General features: G+C 38.0%; 3 protein-coding genes across 6 annotated transcripts in view; 2 read left to right on the top strand and 1 right to left on the bottom strand.

The window, feature by feature from the left end:
• LOC115444215 (guanine nucleotide-binding protein G(o) subunit alpha) overlaps nucleotides 1-9,187 on the top strand; it is a 45,599-nt gene extending 36,412 nt beyond the window's left edge. For both annotated transcript variants that reach the window (XM_030169900.2, XM_030169899.2), the window contains exons 5-8: nucleotides 5,904-6,032; nucleotides 6,352-6,481; nucleotides 7,292-7,445; nucleotides 7,858-9,187. In XM_030169900.2, coding sequence (XP_030025760.1) covers nucleotides 5,904-6,032; nucleotides 6,352-6,481; nucleotides 7,292-7,445; nucleotides 7,858-8,045 — 601 coding nt within the window. In that variant the 3' untranslated portion in view covers nucleotides 8,046-9,187. The remainder of the gene's footprint in view (nucleotides 1-5,903; nucleotides 6,033-6,351; nucleotides 6,482-7,291; nucleotides 7,446-7,857) is intronic.
• Nucleotides 9,188-12,929: 3,742 nt separating this feature from the next.
• LOC115444235 (cyclin-Q) lies at nucleotides 12,930-14,030 on the top strand. The gene is made up of 2 exons (XM_030169929.2): nucleotides 12,930-13,702; nucleotides 13,895-14,030. Exons 1-2 carry the CDS (start codon nucleotides 13,037-13,039, stop codon nucleotides 13,982-13,984), a joined length of 756 nt encoding a protein of 251 aa, XP_030025789.1. The 5' UTR covers nucleotides 12,930-13,036; the 3' UTR covers nucleotides 13,985-14,030.
• Nucleotides 14,031-15,135: 1,105 nt separating this feature from the next.
• LOC115444239 (cAMP-dependent protein kinase type II regulatory subunit) overlaps nucleotides 15,136-24,502 on the bottom strand; it is a 30,448-nt gene continuing 21,081 nt past the window's right edge. For 2 of the 3 annotated variants that reach the window (XM_030169934.2, XM_030169935.2), the window contains exons 6-7: nucleotides 22,756-22,845; nucleotides 15,136-19,228 (exon numbers count right to left, since the gene is read on the bottom strand). In XM_030169934.2, the coding sequence (XP_030025794.1) occupies nucleotides 19,098-19,228; nucleotides 22,756-22,845 (221 nt within the window). In that variant the 3' untranslated portion in view covers nucleotides 15,136-19,097. The remainder of the gene's footprint in view (nucleotides 19,229-22,755; nucleotides 22,846-24,502) is intronic. The other variant, XR_003938720.2, reaches the window with a different exon arrangement.

Below are 24,502 nucleotides of genomic sequence, written 5' to 3'. Positions count from 1 at the left end.
TTATGTGCCGATAGCATGACGCCCGCGCTAATTCCGGAAGCGCTTTACAGCGCCACCAGCTGCTTGAGGCCCTTCAGTGCGCCTCCATGCCGTGTTATGGGTTGTTACGACATTACATTTACATTCATGACATGGTTTTTCCAGTATTTGCCATGACATCGTCTATATCGATTTATGTACAGGCAAAAGGGGTACATTAATTTCTTTGAAACTAACATGGTTTGCGATATAGATTCAATTCACTACCGGTTTCATAGTTGGTAAATATCGATCGAGCGTCGAGCACAACGTAGCAGCTGTCATACCTAGGTAAAAACATGTCGAGTGAATCAGCATTGTATGTAGCATTCACGGGTTTGCAACGGCTCGTCGGCGGCGCGGCGCTCGATGGCTCGATGCTCTCGGGTTCGGCGCGGCGGCGGCGCGGGCGTGCGGGCGTAGTTATCGTCTGTCGAAAGGGCTCGGCAGTCGGCGGCGCTGGTCGGCGTTGCGCGGCGGCGGCGCGCGGCGTGCGGCGCTGCGCGTATTGATCGCACGGCCGGACCTGTTGCCGGGCGCGGGCGGGTCGCCGCTAGGGTTGTCTACTTTTTTAGACCACGAATGCTTTTAGGGACCAAGCATCAATAAAACGGGATTCTTATATTTATTTTACAAATATTTAACTGGATTTCAAACATCTATTAAGTAATTCTATAGATTTTAACAAAACTTAATACCTTTGAAAGTAGGAAATGCACAGTTTTGTGCACTATAATTTTGTGTCTCTTACTTAATACTTCCTATTTCGTCATAAACCATGACTTATACCTTTTAGTAGATTGGGCTTCATATTGTTTTATAAAATACAAAATGTCTAGCCATTTTACCCCTAGAGTTGCAACCCTATCTGTGGCCACGCCGTACATGGATTTTTTGCACGGGCCGCATGAATACTAGCTGCAACTGGTACAAGGATTTCGCTATTCATCATCGTATTTATGCAACTTCGCTCGCTTCCAGAAGAGTTAGTCGAGAACTCGAGAGTCTGCGGTTATGCGCTTCCATGAAGCTTTCGCGAAACATTCTGAGATTACTCATATTGTAGCAATCTTAGCGAATAGGTGGGGTATGTGTTGTCTGCTTTTGAATTTAATATCAATAATAGGTAAAATATATGGATAAGGGGTTTCAAATAAGGTCGTAGAATAAATGTCAACTGTCAATTTACCAACGAAATACGTGTTCGTATTTAATACACTATGCTCTTCATGTAAAACACGTTAAACCAACCTTAATTTTCAATATAATATTTGATGATATATACATTGTACGCAGCGGGTGTGCCGCCCGTTATGGAGTACAGCAGAAACTGCGAATCGATAACGCAAAACGTTGATGCGACGCGTACACGAGCACGATCGTGTCATCAACAGCGCCGCTCGATAACAACCACGTTCAATGGTATAATGAAATGATTTCGGCTGCTACAAATGTAATTCATCCTTGTTTACTGACCCAGTTAATGTTGACAGAGGCTTGACGTCAGCGCGGTTCAGGACCGGCGCGAAAAAGCGCCAACGCGATAAACACTCCGGTTAGAACATTTAACACGTAGCATTATGTTTATGATATGATTTAATTATAAGCATACTCGACTGTGGGGTTATCGGTAACTTTCGACTGACATTTTGATGTGCATCATTTAAAATCCACGACGCTTTATGGGTCTATATGTGCCATTCAATTAACCCATGACGTTAATGTTTAATATTCCCCACGGCTATCGATCGGCTGCGTGGGCTACGGATAGCGGAGTTTCGACTGGGTTCTAAGTTTTTTTGCGAGACGAACGTGCCTAAAATACTACATTTTCCTATGCCGCGATCACATTAAATTGTTCTATGCAAAAGCATAACGCCAGTTACAACTGCCATTGTCACAGTAAGTTTATCAAATGTGAAAGTGGAAACTGAAATTCTTAGATATGTCGCTGAAACAGTGGTGGCTTACAAAAACGGCAATTTAAGGCAGAATTGTAAAAGGCCTTTGAGTGTTGGCAAACGTTCAAAAAACACACAGAGACCAAGTGACATTGAAACCGACACTACTCCACTTCTTACTTTGCATATTAGCTTGCCGCTGGGAGAGGCCGATATGAATTTTCAAGATGTCCAATTAATTCATCACGTTTCTAAATGTTTGTTTTTGTGTAAAGTAATACAATATAGTCGTTGTTTGGGGACATTACAAATGCAAGATCATTATAAACACAGTATTAAATTAAAGGTCTGGATTCGTCAGTATGAATCTAGTGGGATCAATCTCATCATGAAATTTTTCAATAAGGATTTTTTGTAGATTCGTCATAGTCTTGATTCAAAGCTGCTTTTTCGGTGATTATTATAAAATAAATACATGTACAAGACGTGTAAATGTCATACACCTTTATTATACACAATATTCATCATTTTATAAACCATTGAATTATTCTTGGAATTATACTGTTCTTCAGTTTTGTAGGTAAAGGGAAGCGCATAGCGTACCATCAAATCTATGATTACGATTGCCGAATAAATATTAACGTTAATTAAATATCGTGTAAACAGCATTAACAGCAAAAATAATTTCGCTATCAGTTATGACAGCGTTGTATTTCTTCAGTTTGACAGCGTTAAGTTGAAAGATGCTAAGCAGACTGGCACGGGGCCAACGGTGCCAGCACGAATCCCCTAATCCATACAGCGGCCTTGAATCCGACGGCCGTCACAGTCGATCACAGCACGTCCACTGTTGTCGTTTCTGTCTCAATGAACAACTGTGACGTAACTCGTGATGCCACAGCGCGCCGCTCTGCGGAATTCCCCCGTTCAATGCGGATTTCTCAGCATTGGTACTGATGGTTTTGTGTTGGTTCTGGAGTGTGAGGCTGATAATGATCTCTTCTTCAGCACCTGTAGGTGAATATCAACCAATGCGTCAAAGAGTATGATGCTGAAAACTTGATCCATCCATGTTAATGAATAACTGTTTCGCAAAATAAATGTATGTAACGAAATAGTTTTTACGAAATATTAATACGATTTCTTCTCTGTCATATTTGATACACTCATTCTCTGTATTATTTGATAGATCAATTTTATAAAAACAAGCATAGAAAGAAAGGGATGAGACAGAAAATTTCGTAAAAATATTTCGCAAATATTATTTCGTTATGTATATTTATTTTGAGAAATACTCGATTAATTCTCAGACGATTTTATGTCATCACGGTCTGACATAAAACGTATTTATTGTGATGATGTTTAGAGGTATCCATATAATAATACCTTGCTTAATTTTATGTATAACAACTTCTTTGTCATACCGAATATTGCTTATTTTTTGTCTTTTTAATTTATACCTTACCATTTACCACGACATAAAAATGCCTTCTGTACAATAAACTCGCGTGTTTTACGTAGTTTTTCTGGGTTAGTCGATGCGCCATATCGCCTGACGCTGACGCCTTTCACACAACCTCGTGCTTGCTTTAAATACTTTCTTTCATTATGAAGATAATATGATACGCCCAAATTAAAACGCACAGTTTTGGTAATGTCGGGTTTGTTGTACCACTGACCCTTTACTGAACGGTGTTTGGAATTTGGTTATTCTTTTAAAGATCTCATATAAGATTAAGGCAATAAATTATATTACTTTTGACCCTAATGTACTTGGACATTGGCAAAATGCTCAAATATGTTTGGAAGCTAACGAAATAATATACGATAATTGATGTATGGATTTTGTGTTAAATTCCTTAACGGTAAACATAAGGTTGATAACAAAAACAAGAGTTACGTCCAGCACATAAAAAAGGGGAAAAATATAATCATAAAACTTAAAGAATAAAATACATAAAAAAGTTACTTGGTGACGTCGTTAAAAGTTTTTTCAGCATTATTCATAGCTTTATGATTGGATCTCGCGGATCTTATTGAGTTTAGATAGAAAAAGTTCAAAGTCACGTGACTCGGAACTCGGATGTAATGACTGGACAATGTTGACACACGAAATGAGTCATTCGGTCAACCCCGCTCGTCTGAGCACTCGATGACTTATTAAATTAATATAAACCAACGATTCGTTCTTAAAATTAATGATTTTAGTTCCTTTTCCTTTGATTTTGATGAATGGTGTTGCAGTGTAGGTCGTGAATTATACACGAAATCTTTTGATGTACTGTTCTGAAATATGAATTTGAATCGTAAGGAATTATTAGTTACGCCACGCCAGTGTTAGAGGTTTTGAAGTTTTGTTATAAACTTTCTTATTTTTAATGAGATCTGATTTTATTAAATGCAAGTTACTCTAGATGAGTATTCTAAAAAACTGTGAGAAGAGAATTTCTAATTTATGCAAAGTATTATATAATAGAATCATGATGATGTGATTGCAAAAAGTAGAGGGTGTAGGGTTCGTGTAATCAAAGAGAACATGTGGCTTGCGTGTCTAGTGCTTACATGCAGCCGGTCGCGGGCTCGTTAATATGTATGCGACAATGTCGACTTCGTTTCTTTCGCTTGCAACTAGTTGCAAACAGGACGCTGTGCGTAAACCATACACTGAATAATCATTATACCTGGCATGTGTTTAGCCTCTTTCATATCAACCCTCCCAACGTTGCGGGATAATTATGCACAAAGTTGAATGCTAACCTGCCTCGACTGATGATCACAGAGAGCGTGATCTCAGCGCAGATTACATTCATGCTCTCACGTCGGTTCAATGCTCGTGATATTCAAATGATGTGCTTTTCATATTCATTGGATAGCATTGTTTTTTGTTTTATGCAATCCAGTGTTTAGAAGTGTTTGATGCTTGAGTATCATTCTACGCTTACGTGTGCCTGATATTTTTTTTTTTACAGGGAAGAACGCATTATCTATACACGGCAGGGGGGGGGGGGTGTTGAAATGTGTGGAGGTGAATGTCGGTTTCACTGGTCTTACGGCCAAATGTCGACACTCGGGAGTATAGCATCATCCGAGTGGGCATTGGACCGAGTCCCTATATATGCTCTACACTGGCATATCAAACAAAGCCCGGGGTGGCCTTTATCGACGCATTCAGGGTGGCCCCGGGGTATCTTGTACCTGATATTTATTCCTGCCACATAGTCAGGTTTTACGAATCAAATACCAAGTCCGAATTTAAAACAACAAAAAAATCCTTATGCAAGAAATAAAACGAAGGATATGAACAATAACCAGACGACTAAAATCGTTATCCAACTTTCATCATTGAACCCTTGACTCGACCTGCGCATTCCAAGCGCATGTAAATAGGCCAGTGTAATTATAATATGACAGCTAAAACAGGCACGGCGACCAAAAAAGCCGCCATTGTGAACACAATACGGCTAAGACCGACGGAGCGTGGTGCGGCATGCCTAATGCAGGGCAGCTCACCGCAAAACGGAATGCATCGCGAATACATAGCGTAGTAAACACAGCGTTTGGTGTTTGGACTTCCACCTTATTTGTTTCAGATTTGTATGTGTGGGTGATAATGTAAGAATATTGTGTTGCGTCCTTTTGGATGTAGATTGTCTTGTCAAGAGTATTTAAGAACTACAGAAGAACATAACTGATTTTCTATTTAGTTTTACGTATAGTTTTTAAGATTAAACCCGCCTGTAACGTGATAGTGTTTCTAACTTCAGATTATGGATTTTGTATAGAAATGAAATAACCTAACCTAACATGGATGTTATCAAATCAATTTATTTTGCATAAAACATGGTATAAATTATGATGTTAAATATCTTACATGTGCAACATGTGTCACCGTTTCAACGGTATGCAAAAATTTACCAGTTTTATTTACTCCATTACGTACCTATGATGTGTATCTTTGTAACACGTGCGTTTGTTTGTCCGCAGCTTCCTGGATGACCTGGACCGGTTAGGTGCTCGGGACTACCAGCCCACCGAACAAGATATCCTAAGGACCAGAGTGAAAACCACTGGCATAGTCGAAGTGCACTTCTCCTTCAAAAATCTTAATTTCAAGTAAGTTGACTTGATCTTGTAATCATCAAAAATAATGATACCTTTGTGTGTATTTAAGTGAGTGAGTTGATTGCAAAATTGACTTAATTTTTTTTACATACCACAAATAATTTCAATATAAGCATAGGAATAGTAAAAACAATACATTGCATCACAGGAAATATAAGAAAAAAAAACATTTTTATTTCATCATTTCCCCACCACGCAACGTATATCGGGTTGTACATCAAAGTGATACTGGAAAACATCGTAAATAATCCCGCTAATATCAATCATACATGCCCACTACCCACGTAACGCGAGAGCGCAACGTTTCCAGATTGTTCGACGTGGGCGGGCAGCGGTCCGAGAGGAAGAAATGGATCCACTGCTTCGAGGACGTGACCGCGATCATATTCTGCGTCGCCATGTCCGAGTACGATCAGGTGCTGCACGAGGATGAGACAACGGTGAGATATTTTGCTATTATCATTGTTAGTGCTAGGGGCGTAGATAACGTTATAGGGCTAAGCGGTGTCGCCCGGACCATGGCCAGTAGCATTTTTAAGAAACAAACTAACAAAGCATCGTACGCACCAAAAAGTTGGATCTTGGGACCTTTTTTTTCTACAACCGGAGCCCGCAACAGTTAAGCTTGTTACACACTTTCCCAATTTTTGCACCTGGTCCTCGGTTGTTTAGGTAACTAGTTAAGACACTGGTTGTTTCTCGCAACCTGCATGGAACACTTCACCTGGTACAAAAGTCCCATTGTGAACAACCCGGATGATACCTATATCTATGATGTTTGCTTAACCTGTGTGACCTGTGTACCGAATGTCATCCATATTCAGTCAGTGGTTTCTGAATTTACTTTTAACATATATCTTTAGGAATTTTCGCATGTATAATATTAGTAAAATCAGTCTTTTTTTCCATTTGCCCTATTCTAAAATGTGGTCGGCGCAACAAACTTTATTAAGCATGTAGCAGAAGGGATCCCACTGATTGAATTAACATAAGGATATGCATATCTTGAACAGTCGATACGTAGCGCCCTTTGGTTGCATTTCGCCTGTCTTGCCACTTCATTGTTACCCTGTATAAGACAGACAGACAAATAAAGCGTGCTTAAGATTTTATAATGCGCGAAAACTAGTCATGTTGATGAAAAAGTCTAACACAGATCTCAGTCCGCATAGATATAAGTACCTAAAATATATTTTTGTTATTTGTACAGATAACAACGGTCACGTAATGTCATACGATTTTGTTTACAGAACCGCATGCAGGAGAGTCTAAAGTTGTTCGACTCGATCTGCAACAACAAGTGGTTCACGGACACCAGCATCATCCTGTTCCTAAACAAGAAGGATCTGTTCGAGGAGAAGATACGCAAGTCGCCCCTCACCATATGTTTTCCGGAATACACGGGTAAATACTTTGACATTAACTGCTCATGTACACGGGGTGTTTTATACGCGTCTACGATGGGCGGTTTTGATACTTACATCTGTAAAATACACAGATCATGACAGCTCGTTTCTTGTGCGTATTAGTTGCGTAGAGACTATTTTAACAGCATCTAATATTGAAAATAAAATCAACAACTGATGCACGATGAGTTGGGGATCTCTCCCTCCATTATAGGAATGCTTTAAATTGAATTGAATTTCTATGAATGTCAGTCTGCTTTTAACACAGTTTTATATTGACAGGTACACGCTCGTTTCTTTATAAATGTTCTATAGAAACAAATATTACCACTCAATCAGAGAATAAGAAGAAGCATATGATATAATATGTATGAACTTTGTACTAATAATATGTTTGACCGTTGTGACAGGCGCACAAGAGTACGGCGAGGCGGCGGCGTACATCCAGGCGCAGTTCGAGGCGAAGAACAAATCCACCACGAAGGAGATCTACTGCCACATGACCTGCGCCACCGACACCAACAACATTCAGTTCGTGTTCGACGCCGTCACCGACGTCATCATCGCCAACAACCTGCGCGGCTGCGGCCTCTACTAAACTGTCGTGTGTACCGCCGCGCCCCCGCCCCCGCCCCGCCGCCCTCCCGCACCTCCCGCGAGCCCTCCGCAAGCATATCAGCGCCTCGGTGGCGGGCGCCGGCGCGGGCGGGCCGGGGCGGCGCGGGGGGACGCGGGAGGACACGGGGAGCGGCCACGCTCATGCCGCCAGTCGGTCCGCAGCTACGCGTAATATAATTACCTATATATTTTTATGAAAAGTAAGCTTACTGGATTATACCGCCGATGTGCAGATATCATGTGTCACATGGCTTGGGGCATTGTGTATGTTTTACGTTGGCCCCGGCGCCGCCTCGCCGCCCGCACCGCCGCAGCTCTTCACTTGTAAGATATTCCTTTGTTCGTATTAGTTGATGGCGTCGGGCTCCTCGCACGCGCCCCGCTCTGTTAGTCCATCTGTTATGATGAATGTGAATTAGTAAACTAGTGTTCAATTCTAAATTTTGGTGCTAAATTTGGCATAGTTTGGTTCGTGCATCGGTCGGTGCGGGTCGGTGTGGGCGTGGGTCGGCAGTGAGTGCTCGCCACCTCTCGCCACCGCTCCCACCGCTGGGGCGACGCGCCGGGGCTCCGGTAACAATGTGCTTATATACTCACTCTCTTACGGACCAAAAACAGAAAGGAACCAATATTTAGTATTGAGAATCACAACGTAGTGAGAAGCATTAATATGTTCACAGGCCTACTTTATCTGATTACAAAACATCATTCCATTATTAAGTATTTTATCACTTACAATGAAAATTTATTTTTTTATAAAGTTTTGAAAGCACGAACAGTGACCGCTGTTGTTGGATAAGGCGCATCGCATCCATTGTGTTTGCACATTATTTACGATCATATTTTAAGCTGTGTAACCTGTGACCTATTTGGACTAATGCATATTTTAATTTAAGCATTGTATTACGCACAAATTATTTATTCCAATAAAAGCGTTAATTCGTTATGCCATATATAATCATAAATATTATTTTGTGTTCATATTTTTTCTATATCATTTTACAGTTAACCTTAAGGTGTAGCCATTTAAGAACTATCCTTGTATTCTATTACTGAAATCATGTTAGGCATTTATTAATTTATCTAGCGCGTATTTGCATTAAAGGTGGTACATGTAAACTCTATACATGTTTAATTTTATATTTAAAGGTAATTAACCAATGTTTATGGATCATGTGATTATATAATCGATGTCAACTGTTGAGTGGTGTTTAGCAGGAGGGTGTCAATGGTGTCAGAGGCGAGTGACGGTGACGGTAAGGAACTAGCGACTTGTGGTCATTTTGTATACATAAGCAGTCGTGTCGTATCTACTTGTCTTACAAATAGTTTACATTCGATGACGAGTCGTGTTCGAGTTGCGTGAGTATATAGTATTGAGTAAGCATAAACAGTAAGCACACCCGAGTGTAATGTAATCTGCGGGTGACGTTCTGTTCGCATCATGTGTAAGAAATGTGAGTATATAAACTATATATACACTCGCGAATTGGCGTAATCAACACTTATACATATATATACTATATAACATAATTTATTATTAATAATAAAAATAAAAAAATCTTACTTTTAAGCATTAGTACAGTAACTGTATCAATAAACATTAATTAATAATGCAATTAGACAGTAACATTTACTATCGTCATAGGTGATTTGTTTTCAGTTTACGTTTATGGATATGTAAAAAGTGATTAAAAATAAATCGTAACGCCTACACTGTAACCGCGCGCGGGCCATTCACCATCCGAACCGATGTGGAATGGGAGTTGACGTCGAACGAGTAACATTGGAGCATCGCGAGGTTGCTGCAAACCAAAGATTTTGTTAAATAATTCCTAATGATTGTAGAGGGCTAAATTAATATTGACACGAGGACACGAGGCGCTTGTGAGTGTAGGTGAGTGTCGGTGAGTGCAGGTGAGTGGGGTGCCCACTAGTGGCCGTGCGCATGCGCGTCGCCCGCGAGGAATGGCCCGCCGCTCTCGAGCTCCACGCTCGCTTGTTGCTAGGTAGGTTTTTTACTGTTATGTAACAATATGTGTACGTAAACTAATAAAAATAATATTAGCGCAGTTCTACATTCAATCCGACATAAAGTTAAGTAAGCTTCACATTACATTACCTTTATAGTTTTTTAATGAGTGAACGGTGGTGGTGGATGTGTTGCATCGGTGTTCGGTGTGTCGAGCCGCGCCGCTCGAGTCGTCGGTTTGCATTTCAGTGTGTTCCTCTGCCGCAGAACATTCAACTTGTATGCTTTAATATTTCGAGTGAATGTGATGTAAATTTTGTACACTGCCGCATTGTTTATTCGCTCGAATCACGTTTAGTTAATAAGATTTGACAGTGAACGAACCGCACACGCAGCATGTGACATGTTTATTTGTGATTAATGACGTTCGCACAAACGAGGGTAGGACGCGCCGCCGTGTGCCGTCCGTACCCGCCATGCGCCGCCCCACAGCGGTGTGTGCGCAGGCTTCTTGTCGAAGACTGAACTGTTGCGGCTCAAACTAGCTAGCTCCACAGAAGGATAACTTAATGAGTAGAGTTAGTGGCCGGACCGCGATGTCCGATGTGTTTCGACACGATACTAGACCGACAAGTTCCCGTATCGGCAGCCCGTGTCGACGCCGTGTTGTGCTACGTTCAGTTGTATTTTTTAATGTTAAACGCTGTATTCGTCACGATGTTGTCGGTATTAAACGATATCACCATGCTTCATTCATATTTGCCAAAGTTATTACTAACCTCACTATTTATACATACTGTATGTTCTTTGATAACTAAATTATGTCTGACATGCGCGGTAAAGAGAGCGCAAGGCGTACCGCCGGCGCCGTACATAGTGGTATCGGTACTGATCAGAGTACAATGTTGATAAATATCTTATTTAGAATTGATGAACATGTAACATTTATTTCTAGCGCGTGCGAGGGATCGCTCGGTGCGCGGCCGCCCGCGCCCGCCCGCGCGGGGGGTCGGGTGCACGCGACGCCCGCGCCTGCAGCGCCGCACACTGTAGTGCACCGGCCGCCAGCGCTGCGCCGAGCGATCCCCTTATTGAACAAACGTTTAAGAAAGTAAAATTTTTAGTCACTAGTGGGTAATTTTTGAATGTGATTCAATCTTATCTTTATTTTTCTATATCACGTGACATCTTTTAAACGTTGTGTTTGATTGTTTTCCGACTTATGTAATGCATTTACCGAAAGCGATGTATTTAACCAACGATGAAATTAAATAATATTTTCTCTTATTTGTATCTCGTATGCACTGGTATTTTTTATTGAATTTACTATAAATGTACTTTAAGTGTATAATTTTAAATAATTACTGAAAATGATTATATTCTAATTTTTATGTTCAAATAAATTATTTCGTTTTATTTACCTGACACAATTTCCCTAATACTTCCCAGTCTGTCATGCCTGTATACTTAATGTAATGTTGTACTGACCAACGGATATCCGCCTTCAAACATTTCGTATAACACTGGTGTTACAGTAAACTGTAGCTGTAAAAATAATATTACCTAAAAAGCACTGCGTGGCATTCAAATGCTTACGTTCTGGTATCAAAGAGTAAGCACGCTAAAAGAGATATGTATTCGCAAGCACTTCTTCGATGCTTCGGAAGCTTTCGCGGCCTAGCGCCACAATTGGAGCTTCTGCTAGGCGGCACCGTGCAAATACGGTTCCGCACAAAGCACGCATTAAACCGTTGGTATGCCTTCGTAGGACTAGGTTATATAATCTGATAGCATTAGGTATCATGTCTGATGTCTTTCATCTATGGGGAAGGTTAACGCTAATTCGTAAGACTTTTGTAGCGTTCAGTATAGCATAAAATAGTGTCTCTGAATAAATCGAGATATGCTGTAAGGATAAACATACCGAGATTTTGAACAAATCTACCTTAAATCAATAAAAACTTAACGAGAAGAAGCAGCCAGAGCACATAAGGCTCCCCGATCTAGGGACTTCCTGCAACCAAATGCTATACTCAATAATACAACGAAACATAACACGGTAATAATCTTATTACCTTGATGGTTTATCATGAAAAATACTCGGACTTGCAGCGTCGGCTTCTACTGCTCTTTTATTTGTGGTAACTCCCCTCCCCCGCGAATTTTTAAACACATTTTTATTTCACGCATTTTCCCACCGTCTTAAAAGTGTCCCCTCCGCTGCGCCACATATTTTACCTCTCTCCTGAATTAGAACCTGACTACCCTGTTGGTTTCACATCAATAATTTCATTAAAGGTAGGTAAGTTGTTTCTTTTCACATATAATGGATAGTATCCAGTAGGCGGGGCGGGTTGTGTCCTGTCGTATGAAATCGTAACCATAACGCATAATCTAATCTAGCTCTTTTTATAACTATTTTGTAAAGAGTGATGGTAACACATATTTTCACCAGTTATTGCAGCCGTTCTGAGTTGCAGCCTGAGATTGCAACGTTGTCAACTTGAGAGATTTCCCGCCAGATGAATAGAAAACGGGAAACGGTCCAATTTTTTGACACATTCATATTTATTTTGTTATTTATATAATTGTCATTTTCGTATCATATTCACTAGTTGATCAGTTATTGGATTAGAAATCCTGGGGCCCTAAACAAAAACTAAGCAAGGAAAACTGTACACGCTAACGCCCAATCGCCAAACACTAATATTAAAAATGCCAAATTGACAATACAAACATAAATTTCATGTGGAACGGCTTACAGATAAGTTATTTAGATCTTAGAAATATTTTGACCGATTATATTGACGGGAACATAAAAATGCTTGATGGGATTTAGTACGCCAAGTAATGGCGGAATAAAAAAAATATATTGGCAATACTGAGTTATTGTCTATGGCCAACAAAGCATCATAACCTCTTCAAAACTTCAGTTTCTAGATTGTGTTGATATTCTGTTATAAATAAAATAGATATAGGGTTTGTGTGGAAAGATAAATATGAAAGACGTCATAGATGTGATGGCTCTGCAGACGAGTAGGCGTGAGAGGCGGCTGCCCGACTACCGCAGTGCTCCCGGTCATAGCTTAGCTACAAATTTTATATTCGAATGTGGCATAAAACTAGGATTACAGCCGGCTACCGTAGCAACGGCTGCAATATTTTACCACAAATTTTTCAAAGACGTTGACAAAGTCGATTATGACTGCTATGTGATATGCACAGCTTGCTTGTGTGCTGCTGGGAAATCGAGAGACGAGCCTGTGAGACTACGAGACGCTGTAAACGTCGCACATAATTCTATCAATCGTGGAGCTGGACCTTTAGAGTTGGGTGAAGAGTACTGGTCGTGGCGCGGCGCTGTGGCACAGGCAGAGTTACTAGTCCTCAGATTACTTGGCTTTAACTTGGACGCGCCTGCTTCCCATCGATACTTACTGCACTATTTGCGATCACTTCAAGAATGGTTCCCTGCGTCGCAGTGGCGGGCGGCGCCGATAGCTCGCACGGCTATGGCGTTCCTTCAAGACTTCCACCACTCTCCTGCTATACTGGAATACCGCGCACCTCATATTGCAGTTGCATGTTTAACTCTGGCGCTCCATGTCTTGGGTGTGCCAGTGCCACTTGCATCTACCTTAGACGATGAAACTGCATGGTATTCGGTAAATATACATTTTTCATCAAGGACTTTTTAAATCATACTATAATAAATATATATTATATGAATGGAGCTGTGCAAGCCAGTGCAGTTGACAAAAATGCTCTCAAAAAATCTTGTTCACAGCTGTATGATAGTTTGCAATACAGGTATGGTATGGTATATTATGATTATTAATACAATGATTTTGTTTCAGGTGTTTACAAAAGATTTACAAAAGGAGAAGAACTGGGAAATAATGGAAAAGATTATGCAAGTTTACAGCAGAGAACCTGAACCAATATAATTCATTGTATATTTTAATTTTAATATAACCTAAATAGCTAACTGAACTGTGTTTTGATATGAACATATTTTTTCAAATTTTGTACTTGTTCACCATGAAGCAAACACACTCCAAAAATTGGATGGATAATAGGAGTCAATTTTTGACATTTCAACATAAATATTATTATTATTATTCATCCACACTCTATTATCCAATTAAACTTTTTTATAAAATTTATCCTTATTCATAATGCTGACAACCAAAACTGGAACACAACAGTGACTACACACTGCTGCTTGGTGGCAGAAATAGACATTGAGGTGGTACCAATACAGGTGGACTCGCATATGAGAGACCTAGCACCAGTAAATGGAATAAAATAAAATCGAATAAAGTAGAAGTAATTTATAGAATATAGTGAATGGACGACCCAGAACTGGTCCCCATGGCGCTCATTGGAGTAGGTCTATGTACAGCAGTGGATGATTCCCAGCTGAAATGATGAGTGTCCTTTAGTAGGGTTTTTTTTATCATAGAAATTAATTGCAATGTCCCAAGTTACACTATAGAAATATATAAAAAAAAAAAACATGACGATCTAGCTCAATTGGTGTAATATTATTACCAGAAACCAATGTGAATTTTACTGCTGTTTCTCATATGCGAAATTACTGGAATCTTAAACACCCTCAATGCTTAGTTATTCATTGCTTGTATGACCCAGCTGTGAATAAATAACAACATATTTATGGGCAATTGAGTTCTCTAACGTCAAACACCCACATGCTCATTGCCAGCCTATGCAATAAAAATAGAATGAGAATATGGTATTTAAAAAAGACACTGGTATGTGAAGTCTGAGTGCAGCCTAACTGGCAATTACTTTATATTTTTTTAAAAGACCCTGACCCTTTTTGTATATATACAGCATGATTAAGAAGTTTCATTAACATAGAGTGGCACATAGAGCCAATAAAAGTTGTTCATACATTGCACATCTTCACTGGGTTTTGTAGAGTATAGTGGGAATAGTTTCTGTTTTACAAACCTGCAAGTAGTCACACTACTCTGAAATAACACTCAAACCGCATAAACTGGAAAAAGCTGATCGACTAGCACCTATCCAAATGACGCAGCGAAACCACAGGCGGGGTGAACAAAAACCACAATTTGGATCTACAAACAAATATAATTCAGTTTTCTAACATTTTACGATACATAATTTTTATAAATGTACAGGGTAAGCTCATGACGTGGGAAAGCGGTACTAGTTCTCAACTGGCTACCGGATGTACACGTGTGGTGCGTATAAATAGATTCGGATGCGGGCAAGCCTGCCGCACTGATATGCTTTAGTTAACATGGGACAGGTAGTATGACTTACACCTAACATGGATGGGATGTTCACTATGTCCCGCTCCAATGTGCTGTCAGGTTACAAATCTACATTAGACACCAATGACTAGTATAATTTATAAAAAATTACGCTACAGTTAAGCGTATTGAATTTTAATTTTACATCAGTGTGCCAGAGAATGCGTAGTGTAGCGGTCCGATGAATGCGTCTGTAACGTAGTGACCAAACCTCTGTGCGTCCCGTGGAAGACAACAGAATTACCAAACCTCCATTCAGCACTCGTGACTCGCGACATTTGTGCAATCTACACATTACATCGTAAATATTGCGTATAAATTCGACATACTGAATTTTCTAAGTCCCACATCTCTACAACATGACACGCGTATTGCAGACACATTCTTAACATCGTTAAGAGAGAAATACATTTATCTTACAATACTATGATTTTTATTTGATTATAACTATATAAATAAATTCCACACGGACAAATTTTAACACATACCGATGTAAATGACATAGATAAACGACAGTAATGACTGATCACTAATCAGTTATTGCACGATACTATTAACTACTGGATTCGTTACACGGGGGACACACAGACAATACGCGGCGGACGCGTGACGCCTCACCTGTGCAATAACAAACACAACGTTACACACAGCACAGCACATACGGAAATATTAACAATCAAGGGAAACTAACCGCCACTCACACGCTTCAAACCAATCTAATAAACTACTTTAACTCTGTAGTAAATAATTCATCTTTTATCATTTATAGAACTCATATTTATATTATAAATTATGTGAATAAATATATAATTATGTAATGATATTCTGCTTAAGTAACACATACAAGTTATTTAGGATATCACTTTAAATTTATTTTGGCAACTAAGACAACATATGGACAAATATTACATGAAATGCACTAAATGAATTTGTCAAAATAATTTTTCACCAGAACACACACACACTTATACACAATACATTACACAATGTCACATAGAAAAGGCAGTTTAATTAAGTGAAACACGTGGTTACATAATGGTAATATTAGTGAGAAATTACTAATTGTGTTCTGTTTGATGTTCCTGTACGAGAGAGGCACTTGAAGTGAGAGTAGTCGTCGCGGATAGAATTGTAACAAGAAAAACTTATCCAACAGGGGTCGTGTCGGGAGCTAGAACACAACACGCTACATGATTAGTCAAAACAAGCGAAGCAAAGGCCACAAGTGCGCATACGGCGGGCACTCGCCCGACGCTGACGGTACGGAACAGCAGTGGACCTAACCACAAAACAACATACGCATCAATAAAATAAAACAATCATATTTTTTTTCTATGGCATCAGAAATTAATTTCTACATTTTTTGTACATGGCGTCATAAAAACGATAACATCTCACCCCTCGGGATGCGACTACACACCATTAAAATTTCCTAATCTACTAATATTAAAATTACAATAAGAAGTGACGAAAACTAACTACTACGTAGTAAATATAGACTTAAATATTTAGAGCTACACATGATCTTACGCGTTCATATTTACTTTGGCTGGATTCACAAATAAGGATCGTGGCATTTGCTAATTTAAATAATACTGGGATAATTCTACCTGAGGGTGGAACGCACTCGCGTCGGTGGTCAACAGAGACACCACACTCCCAGACTCCAAGCGCGGTGTGCTCTCGTCCTATGCGTACGGACGCGCCAATTCAAAATCAACATCAATATTCGTCTCTATTTGTTCATGGAGTATGTGTTCGCTATAAAAGTATTACAAAGTTAACAAATCTCAGATCTATTATGTAAAAAATGTTAAAGAGCAAACAAAACAATAGGAACTCTCTACAACAGAAAAAGATATTTTTTAATATAAATTAATTAAAAGTTAACACAAAATAAACAATTCCTTGTCCTTAATAAAAAAAAAATAACTATGAAACAGTTATGATAAAAAATACTTTGCGAAATTATTTAGCTACATAAATTTTGCAACAAATACAACAGTCGGAGCGAAGTGTTCCGAACTATCGGTACATTGAACACGACCGAACGACAATGTTATTATCATTGCTGTTAAACAATCACGAATATGTAACTATTATTTAATTTGGCATTCAATGAACTGATCCCGCATTACAAACTCCATATACACATAACGACAAGAAACTGTCAAACCGAGTTAAATAATAAATAAACACAATTAAAACGGTGAATAGATTTTATCTAATCACTATAATAAAAATTAAACTAGACACTTTACAATCTAACCGGTTTAATATAATAATATATATATATTTTATATCATTCGGAAAAGCCTGTGTCAGTGAAAATATCTTAAGTTAGAAATGGCAATAGCGCTTGAGAATATCCTCGAATGAGTGCTAAACAGTATTGCATTGTGTCCACTACTTACAACATCATATATATTATGGTAATTTTATGACTAATGCCTTTTTACCCTTGGTCCGTTCTAGTGGACCTCTATGGTTGTAGAAAATAAACTAACCAAAACAATATAAATTCTGATATTTATCAGATCATAAAATACATATTGTACACAAATAAGGATACGTAGCACAATCATGTTATAACACAGCAGAAAAGAACAGCTGTGGAGCTCTTCCAATATAAAAATAATATAATCTGTCTTCAGACTCAACAACCGCTATGGCACATGTTATGAGCGAAAAATTAAGTTAATTTTCCACAACCACACCTCTCTGTACATTCATTGGTGTACACCATAAAATTTTTTTTAGCTACTAAGGCATTTCTCTATCTAAAATAAGCGTATTTCTGTCACAATGCAATAACATTTAGCGCATGTCTGTATCATTACACCTTCCAACCATCACGTAATCTGTATAATAAAGAATATTTGAAATGATCATCATGGCACTATAACATTTGATACTAAACATATATAAAATTCTGAACCATATTAATTTCGTATGGTCAGTTTGACCATTGGTAAAGTTACAAAGTTCTTTTGTTACAAACGGTTAAATGTAAATCACTAAAAATCTTTAAACCTGAGGTAGAGTGTACTTTAATTATGCAATTATTTAACGTGAATTTTTAGAAAATGTCTACATCTTCGCCTAGACGGCAGAACATGAAAAAAGTCATGCATCCAGTAATTTATATATGGTTTTCTAACATTTCCTATATTCAATATAAATGTTGGACTATTTTAGAAAACTGACGCTGTGCTATAAGCTAAACTATACAGAGATTCGAAGTGATTTACCTTCAACCTATATGACCTACGATTCGCACCTACAACGGGAAACTCGCCTACCTGACGTTCATACATTAGTGGGGTAAGTAAGCACATAATATAAATTATTTGGACATAATAAGCGTTTGCTCCGACGGCACTAGACGGATACGAAATGCTCAGAGATTATGCTGTTTTTAGTAAGCTAAAACAAAAAATTTCATAACGCCATATTGAAATTTTAGAATACATGTTAATAGTCAACCAATAAATTTGTGCTTTAAGTACAATCAAGCGTTCAATAAGGCCGAGTTTTCACGGTACGAGTGTTCAAACTGAGTCTAAGCGCATATTAGATCTCAGTACACTCAACAAGTTCGAATGCACTGAGATAGTATTCCAGTCTGACTAAATCCGTGGCGAGTCCGCGAGCACACGTACCGCGCAACCCCGGCTCATTTTGTAAACGGCATAACCTCGGTGAGTGTGATGCGGGAAGATTACGTAGTGTGGAAGGTAGCGGCGGAGGTGCCGGTTCATCGCACGTCGGTGAGGTTGGTCTTGTCGCCGAACAACTTCACCAGCTGTTCCTCGTAGTCGTCGATGTTGCGCTTCATGATCTCCATGCATGGGCCAAGCAGACGCTCGAATGTCTCCACGTCCAGGACTGTAATGGAACGCAATGTGTTATTGGCAAAGTAATATATGTAAATAAAATACTTTATTTATCACGTAGGCGAACAAAGTTGCACTTATGATACATCAAAACAATGTATAAGAATAATTATTAATATTTCTGAATAACACTCAAGATCAGTTATATAACTACGGACATTTTAAATTAGGGACAAAATTCTTATGAAATATATGAATGAAATGTATAGCTGATATTGTTACTGAGACATCAGTGTTACAGCCAGTGACGGTGTTAGGGTTTGGCGAAAGGGGCAACAACTCAGGGCCTCATGCTCGCAAGCAACACAAAGCAAAAATATTATTCTCATTCGACCATCGTATAAGAAGGCCACGTAAAGAAGTATCTATGTTTCTTTTTTCCATAATTAAAACACAAAACCTTAGTAATTTTGGCGTATAAAATATGTAAAGATATGAAGTCATAAAAAATAATAAACAATTATTCAGTTAAAATTTATTACGGAAAGATATTTTATAAAACAATACAATCAAGTTATGCTTCACGGAATTTAATTCAAGAGCGGATCAAATGAATGCATTATTCCAAGAATGCTGCGCACAGGTGTTTTTCAAGATTAGCAAATTGCGAATTACTTAATGCTAATGCGACACTGGAGTATCGAAAATCATGCTGCTTATTTATTTTTGTATATTTGGTTTCATTATTATGGGGTTATATTGGCAGCACAACTCACTGTGACCTAAAATCGAAATATTATAAATAAAAAATAGGAATTTAATTATTTCGATGTTAGATTTTACATACATTACAAAGGAAATGGGGTTATATGGATCAGCCACTCATGTCAAGTTGTTTTTACAGAACTCTTATAAATCCATTCCCACTTGAGCCCAATCTCCCCGGTCCTTAAACGACAGCAGAATGGCTACCCATTCTGCTGTCGCTAATCTGTTGGGGTTTTTTTTTTCATTCGTGGTATCAATCGATCACCATAAGATGTAAAGAGCACAAAATTTTGATCACAACGATATCGATGCGAATAAATTGTATTTCTAGTGCTAAATGCACACGTTGACAGTTGACGCATGCGTTATCGGCGGGACCTTCGGCTCAATGCCGCTGTGTAATCAAGATGTTATTCCAAATGTGTTGCATATGAGGATTTTTTGAAAATATTTCACTAGTCGTGAAGAGCAAAGACCAGTTATATTGAACAATCTTGAAACAGAATTTTCAGTTGAACTGATCTTTTTAGCTATGTTAAGAGATTGGGCTGTGGTAAGCAGTACTCAAGTTATTGATTAAATGTGTAATATTGTTTTGTCCAAATATCGACATAAAATATCGACTTCTTTATTATAAATAATAAAAAAAAATTAAAATTTTGCATTTAATTGTAAATTATTATTTGCCATTTTATGTAAACCAGCGTTTTTGCCATAATATTTTTAATTACGCTATAGATTTTAACGTTGTTTTGCAAACAAATATTCTTTTCAACATATTTGTATATATCTATACCGTAATTTCTTATTTCGTGACTTCAAAGTACATATTACGATAAAGAAAAATAATGACCAATGCACGAAAACGAATGCTGCAAGCAGTCACGGATGTCGATTATCAGAGGGACATGAGGAAGGATGCGTGCCGGACAGTTATCAACGCACAAACATGTCACTACTATCACTATGTTTTATAGACAACATTATTACTGGTGGTAGGATATATTTTATATCCGCCCGGATAGCGACCAACGTATATAACAGTGGCGAAGCGTCCATACAAGCCGATTCCCATCGGCTTCCCTTTTAGGTTTTCGGTAATACTAAACAAAATATTTAATAGGCAAATATAAATTTACAACATACCAGACAGTGGACAATAATTATAATAGCTTAACTTATTAATTAATGATCACTTAATAATGACATCTATCGGCGAATAGCCCATTGTTTGTTAATTTAATCGATATCGATTACCTATTTTAAATAACGATAGATGGCGCACTTTGTATTTAGTTCCCCAGAAATTCCGTTACCAAAGTGAAATTGTGACGCCACTGGCGCAAGGTAACCCGCTGTCAAGCGGCTTAATGTCGTAGTATGTTTTTTAATATAGATGGCAGCACTTTGTATGACTTTCTATGCCAGTGTTTGTCGGAATCGCGCGGAAGATATGGGCAAAGGTAACCCGAGCATTTTCGGCTTCACGTTAACCGACTTTGTATAGTTGTCACTTTTTACGTCCATTAAACGTCATAATTTATTATGCTACTAAGTTGCGGTGTTTGTAAATTGTCATATTCATTTTATTTTTTGATAGTTTTGTGATATTAAGTAACCAGCGCTTTGTTTATTTAGAAACTACAAGTAAATATGTATTATAATAGAATTAACTACCTGTGATCAGTTTAATGTCTACCTTTACGTAAGTATATTATTAGTCTGTAATTTCACATATTAGTATTTAGATGGTTAAATATTAAAAGTAGATCTGAAAGTTTTTGATTTTAGACACAAAATATGTGTTAGAAGAAAATAAGTACTTACTTATTATATTTTACTGAATTTAAAACGATACAAGCAAAAGTTAACGAATAACCTTTCTTTATTATTTTAATTGATAATTATATACGTTTATCATGAAAGTATATTTAAACTGTTGGTCTGTTTGACGATCGTGATACCTATTTCTATATGGGGTAATTACATTTAAAGTTTTATTTTGAAAAAAAAAAAAGAACAGATATTTATTTGGAGGTAGTGTGGTTATAATTTTAATACTTACTTACTTACTTTTGTTGCTTTTATAACAAATTAATAGGTAAGTACTTATGTTTGTGATTAATGGAAGGAGAATTATCTACATTTATTGTTCGATTTTATAAATGTTTCAATTATTTACGCATAATAGGTAATTTAGTAGGTATGTCAACGTTAGACGATTTCGAAGCAAGATTAATGCGTTGTCTTAGTTTTAGTTTTCCCATAAATTGCTCCCGATATCTTAACTGACGCCAAATATTTCACACCGGGTTACCTTTAGAAAAATTTCACCCTTCGCCACTGGTATATAAGGTGTTAAAACCCGTCGTAGTGGTCCATGAAGTGTGTTCTTTTCCGAGATCAGCCTGTGTATATCCGGTCCCAACAGGCCGGCATAATTGTGACGACTGCCGAGGGGTACTCATCTCTCATCAGTCGACATTCTATTGGACTCCATTCCACTTACCATCAGGTCAATGAAATCACTTTGACGTACTCGAATAAAAAAAAATGTGATGCGAAATATATACGCTCTCAATAGATCTGTTTCCAACAGTGCGATAGTGTTTTATGTAGAGCTTGTATCATTAGGTGACATGTACTTATCTCATATGCGAGTGTAAGTCTCACTAGCGTATCTACGCTTCGTCTATTTCTGCTGTTGAGCAATGTTTGTAAACAAAATGGTAAACAAAAACGTGTATTACGCATTAACTGTCTTTTATGTTAACTGGCCCTTAAATATTAAATAGTCTTGTAGATACTTACATGCCACCTTAGTGGGCCCGACGGCGTAAGCGGAGGCGGCACGCGGCTTGTGGGTCACAAGGGCCAGCTCGCCGAAGTAACCGCCCTTGCCTGCAAAAAAAAAAACAATAATGGGACACCTTCCTAAAAGTATGTAGTAGACGTTAACTGTAATTGAAATAAAATTGAATTCAGAACGTCAGTTCGTTGAAGTTACTCAAAAATGCAGTTTACAGAAATAAAAAACGTAATGAGGCACTTAAAACCAATGTAATTATTTATGTCTCATAAATAAATTTTGTCTCATGAGACTAGGTGAATTAGACAAGCAAATTGTCACTATGTTTTGAAACTTTTATCTACTATCTTAAAAAAAAAGATCTTAGAGAAACTACTAGAATAATAATTCCATACATCTGGCATTGGGTTAGTTGCAGGACATTTCAGAAACATACCAGACTAACATTAAAATTGTACCGGCTACGATGACGTCACAAGCGTAAAACTAAACTCCATGGAAATGTTTAACGGCAATATGTAAACATTATTTTAACCAGCGATGGCGGGCAACGGAATGGATTATCCAGAAGGTCAAGGGTTCTAATCCAGCCCCATAACGTTCCTATGACTCCAAGAAATTCCATGTGTACAGGAAACATTGTTATAATCCAGAGTTAAAAAAAATATTTATAATAATTTCAAAGGTGTATTCTGCAGTCCGTATATCTACTAATTAGTTTTTTTTTGTTTTAGTTTTAAACCGGCGTGGACCAAATGCAGCTCTTGTAATAACCCATGTCCAACACTGGCACCGTAGATACATGATGCTAATAATATTTTTATTACTATAATACGTATAATAGTCGTATGCACACAATAGGCAGTCAATAAAATCGTTAATGAATAAAAAAATCATGCGCAATTAACGAACAAAGATATTCCGTCGAGAAAAAAAATAAGATTTAATATGATCGACGTCATAACAATGCCATTGTGCATAATTTTATTGCTTTTGTAACGACCATCATAACTGATTATAACATTCGTGATTATCATAAAAAAATCATATACAATGCAATGTGAATAACAAAGATTCAGTGTTCAGTTTTAGGCTACTAAGGAAACCCTATTTTCAAATTCAAACTCAAAGTTTATTGCACTCCACAATCAATTTATACAGATGTCACTTCGCAATCTTAATAAAATAAGGACCTATTCCAAAATTATTAATTTGTGGGAATTGTAAAAAAAACATTTCTCTTTGCGATCTTGCGCCTAGTTAGAAAACTGCAGGTAATTTTCATATTTAATAACATTCTCGCGACATTATTTAGGTGCAATTGTGAAGTCGTTGCACGCCTAATTTTTTAATGAACATGAATTTGAATTGACAGTAAACTTTGTTAAACGGTCATGAACATTAATTTGCTGATCGGAGGGGAGCCTACATCTAACCGACAGCGGCCTCGTGTAGGCTACATGATGAAAATCTGTAGCGAGTCGTTCCGCCGAGTAATGTGCCGGGGTCGACAAGTGTACATATAGGAAGGTAAGCCGCTACCTATTGTATTGGCAGCCGTGAAATAAAGACCCTCGTTGCTCCACTTAGACTGTATAGTTTGACCAGGAAAATGGCAAACCCGAGAGAACTTTGAGAGCGCCACTTTTGGTTTCCCGTTTTAAAGTTAATGTTAAAATTTAAATGTACAAGAAATTAATTACATATTTTATCGCGACATAGCGAGGTGTTTATTTATTTCGTCAGGTT

The sequence above is a fragment of the Manduca sexta genome, chromosome 16, assembly GCF_014839805.1.
Source record: "Manduca sexta isolate Smith_Timp_Sample1 chromosome 16, JHU_Msex_v1.0, whole genome shotgun sequence".
NCBI classification, from domain to species: domain Eukaryota; kingdom Metazoa; phylum Arthropoda; class Insecta; order Lepidoptera; family Sphingidae; genus Manduca; species Manduca sexta.
This window is presented reverse-complemented; position numbering and strand designations above follow the sequence as displayed.

Excerpts from the sequence above, each read along its gene's own strand:
- LOC115444235 (XM_030169929.2), top strand. The coding sequence starts at position 13,037 with ATGAAAGACGTCATAGATGTGATGGCTCTGCAGACGAGTAGGCGTGAG. Across the intron at positions 13,703-13,894 it reads ATGAAACTGCATGGTATTCG|GTGTTTACAAAAGATTTACA; the intron begins GTAAATATACAT and ends ATTTTGTTTCAG.